The following is a 4,063-nucleotide window of genomic DNA, read 5'->3' as shown; positions in this document are numbered from 1 at the left end:
TATCAGCTGAGTGCTGGAGCTGGGAAAGCCCCTCACACTCATAATTGATATTTCAGGGCGTCTGTACAAGACGTTTGGAGCAGTGTATTTGAGTTTAACGATTCATCTGGACAGGTGGGAACGATGTAATCAATACCTTTTTACTTCCATGCAAACAAACGGGTTGACTTCCATCAAAAGCCTCTTTAGGATCATGGACTCATGTGACTTCTGTTCATGAGCTGCTTTGGTTACAAACAGGCAGTGTGGACCTCAACAAACCAAATTCTACAAAGTCAACTTTTCAGCTCTTTGAATGCTTTTAGTTTGAGTCATTAGTGTCTGCTGCTCGGGCATCCACACAGCCAGAGATCACGGATTCTTTATTCTCGTTCAGATGTTTCTTCACTCCTCGCTGCATATCATTACAGCAGCGCTCTCGTTTGCAATGAGCCTCCCGATGAGGTTTCAGTGCCTCGCTCCAGAACTGGTTTTGCTGAGAGGACGTTTCAGGGCGGTTTCATTCCAATGAGTATTTCCTGCTGAATCACAGCACAATCGGTCGCTCTGGAGGTGAAACACTCGAATTTGCGTAATAAACAGAGTCACCGAAAACTGTTGTGCAATGTTCTTGAAAGGATTCCCGTGTTCCTAAGTAACCGAGACATTGGGCAACGCATGGGACGCCATCATGAGCCAAATGAAGAAATGAGATGGTTTCATGATAATAATTAATACGTTTTAATTGAACCCTAGCTCAGTTTTGAATGGCATTACAGCCCTGACACTTATTAGTAATGCATGCCACATATATATAGAGAATATTTTCAAATCGTTTAGAATTTTATTACCTATTTCCATCAACATAACTATCTATCTATTGATCTATCTGTATGTATATAGATAGATAATTATGTTGATGGGACATTCTGAGCCTACTGATAGTGTTGCGTCTCGTCTGTCACACTCCACCTTTATATTCATACAGCGGGGAGCCGGTGTTATTATTTCTGTCATAAGTTGTTTACATTTTAACGGTACACAGAGAACCGGGACGTGGCAACAATCTACACCCAGGGACACGTGAATGATTTCAGCATCTATGTTTTCAGAACTTAACGGTAAGCAAGTCAAATGTTCTACAAACAAAGTATATTCCTGTCAGAGCAACAAATACTACCGACGGAGTTCATGTCAACCAACTGTAAGAAAATCATATAGTTTATCATCGTTGCAACCTTAGTGGGGTTGACTACTCAACAACAACTGTATCAACGTCTTTCTTTTATCTTGTTCGATGAAGTTTACAGATTGCTCACCTGCAAAACAAAGGATTCTGTTCAAAAATGTAGCCTTTGAGTATTCTGGGTTAGCGTGTGAGAGCGTGTGTGTGTGTGTGTGTGTGTGTCCAAGCTGATTCCAGGCTCTAAATCCTTTGAATGTAAGAACGTAAGACGGCCTTCCACCGATGAAGAATGTCCTCTTTGGGTGAGAGAACAACTGTGAAAATAAGATGAGAGAGAAAGAAACATGACAGGAAAATGAAAGGACTGAAAATAATGAAGAGTTGTAAAAGCTTGAACTAGCCTGGACGAGCAACTGTCCGAGCCGGGCAACGAAGCTGCAATTACAACTTAATTAAAAATCCAATTTAGGCCGTGAGTGAGTTAGTGAGATGGCCGGATGTGCACAAGTGTACTCGCGTGTGCCCGCTTCTAAGGCCGACGTGGCAGAGATGAAAAGTAAAAAGGAGCAGGTGGTCTGTAGGCATTGGTCAGAAGAGCGAGAGAAAGGGAAGGGGAGATAGAAGGAGAGGAGAGGGAGGGAGAGCGGCCTAAAGCTGGCAGACAAAGTGGCTGCAGCCCACATAATGTAATCTAGGCTCCCTAGAATACTGCGCACTTGTCAAGGCTAAGGTCAAATGCCTGACATTATCAAGACACAACAAAGACACGGCTATCAGTCGCTTTACTCGCCTTCTATCCGCCGGGCCTACACTGTGTGTGGGTATGTGTGAGCATCTCTGCACATGGGCGTGTGTGTGTGTGTGAACATGCACTTGCCTACACGTCTGTGTGTTCAAGTAGGCAAAAGGGATTATTTTGATCCGGCGCTCGGAGTGATAGGGGCATTACGCAATAGCTATCTATGCAATAGTGACGTATATAACCCTCAACAGCTGCTGCGTGTACGCACGCACACACACATACACATACACATATACACATACACACACACATATACACACACACACAATATTTTAGAATCCTCTGCAAAGTTATAATCCGAAAGGCAATAAATATACAAGATATGACGAGCACAATGCGTCTTCACACTTACGGTGACATTTATGTGCTGCTGTTTTTTCGGCAGGTAATTTATCCCGGCTGAATACAGACGCATTCAAGTTTATGATAATTAGATCTGCGAGTTATGATTTGTGATATGAAGACAGAACGACGAGGAACACAATCGACGGCGAGTGAGCGATATCGGCGTAGGGAGTACGGGCGTCTCTTTCACTCAGTCTCCCTTCTTTCCTCACGTCGTTTCTCTCACTCGCTCCTGTCCTGAAGAGATCTTTCCTCCCCTGGTAAAAGCCTCTCTTTGTTTCTGTTTTTCACTCGATCTCTCCATAACTCTCCTGTTCTGCCACTCTCATGTTCCTCTGAAGTGGTGGAAAGAGGGAGGGAGAGAGAGATGCAGATAGTGGGAGGGGGAGGCTTGGAGACAGAAAAGAGGCAGGGAGAGTATGTGGGGGAGGGTAGCACTGCAATCTCTGGCAGAGATAGCATTGACGCACTATTACACACACACACACACACACACACACTCCAATGCTGTGGCATTCAGAGGACCAGGGTGGGAGGGGGGGGGAGATAATGTAGCCCAGGAGTAGAGCACTTGTCTGGGCCACAAAGAGAGAATCCGGGCCCTACTTTCAAGTCAAACCTGGATGTGGAGAACAGGAAGGAAGACGTTTTGATTTGGCGTGCGAGCAGACAGATAGTCGGTGGGACACGCACGTAAGGTCCGGAGAGACTTTGAGATTAAGATACGGCTCAGGATTCTCCGAGTTAGACAAGAACACAAACACACATCTATAAACACACTGTTTCCTGTCCCCTGCCTGTAAGTGCGGGTGGAGACGGGTAGAAACAGGAAGGAAGTCCAATCTGAACTTCCTCCCGCAGTCAGACCCACCCCAACGACACAGTGTGGCACGTTATCTTCCTGCCTCACACCCACCCACACCCTCACACACCCTCACACCGGGTTTCTTACCGATAGAGCGGCGTAGCTCCTCACACTGGCTGATGTGTGGGAGTTTTAGCATCTCCTTCCATTTCTTACTGCGACCGTTCCTCTTCCCTCCTCCACCTGAGAGACACAGAGACACATTTCAATCAGCCCATCAATCAAGTCACTGTTTCAACACTTGGAGTTGTTACCCACAGCCAATGGTTGGCATCGTCAACACAAGAATGAGAGTACATGCAGCCTAGTGTGTGTGCGCGAGTGTGTGTGTGCGCGTGAGAGCATGTTGACCTTGCAGCGACCAGAGGCAGAGACAGCTGGTTCATCTCACCAGTCGCCTCTATGCACCATGACAGAGCATGTGGTGAAGAATGTTGACAGCTCTAAAGATCATGGGACACACACACACACACACACACACACACACACACACACACACACACACCTCTCCGTAGATGAGATGACCCTTAACACGAGGGGTGAATGACCTCCTGGTACAACAGCGCTCTTCAAAAGGACCGAGGTCACTCCGTATATATATTTTACTGAAATGCTCATTGCAACACCATCAGGGGTGTGTTAGTGTGTGTGTGTGTGTGTGTGTGTGTGTGTGTGTGTGTGTGTGTGTGTGTGTGTGTGTGTGTGTGTGTGTGTGTGTGTGTGTGTGTGTGTGTGTGTGTGTGTGGGTGTGTGTGTGTGTGTGTGTGTGTGTGTGTGTGTGTGTGTGTGTGTGTGTGTGTGTGTGTGTGTGTGTGTGTGTGTGTGTGTGTGTGTGTGTGTGTGTGTGTGTGTGTGTGTGTGTGTGTGTGTGTGTGTGTGTGAGTGT

The 4,063-nt window shown here is 46.4% G+C and overlaps 1 protein-coding gene across 2 annotated transcripts in view; it reads right to left on the bottom strand.

Annotated features, from left to right (window-relative positions):
• grk4 (G protein-coupled receptor kinase 4) overlaps window positions 1–4,063 on the bottom strand; it is a 36,006-nt gene that overhangs the window by 21,705 nt on the left and 10,238 nt on the right. For both annotated transcript variants that reach the window (XM_031864747.1, XM_031864746.1), the window contains exon 2: window positions 3,265–3,360. In XM_031864747.1, the coding sequence (XP_031720607.1) occupies window positions 3,265–3,360 (96 nt within the window). The remainder of the gene's footprint in view (window positions 1–3,264; window positions 3,361–4,063) is intronic.

This window comes from Anarrhichthys ocellatus, unplaced genomic scaffold, assembly GCF_004355925.1.
Source record: "Anarrhichthys ocellatus isolate YVR2014 unplaced genomic scaffold, GSC_Weel_1.0 scaffold31, whole genome shotgun sequence".
Taxonomy (NCBI): Eukaryota; Metazoa; Chordata; class Actinopteri; order Perciformes; family Anarhichadidae; genus Anarrhichthys; species Anarrhichthys ocellatus.
Note: the sequence above shows the minus strand (reverse complement) of the source record. Positions and strands in the feature narration are given on the sequence as shown.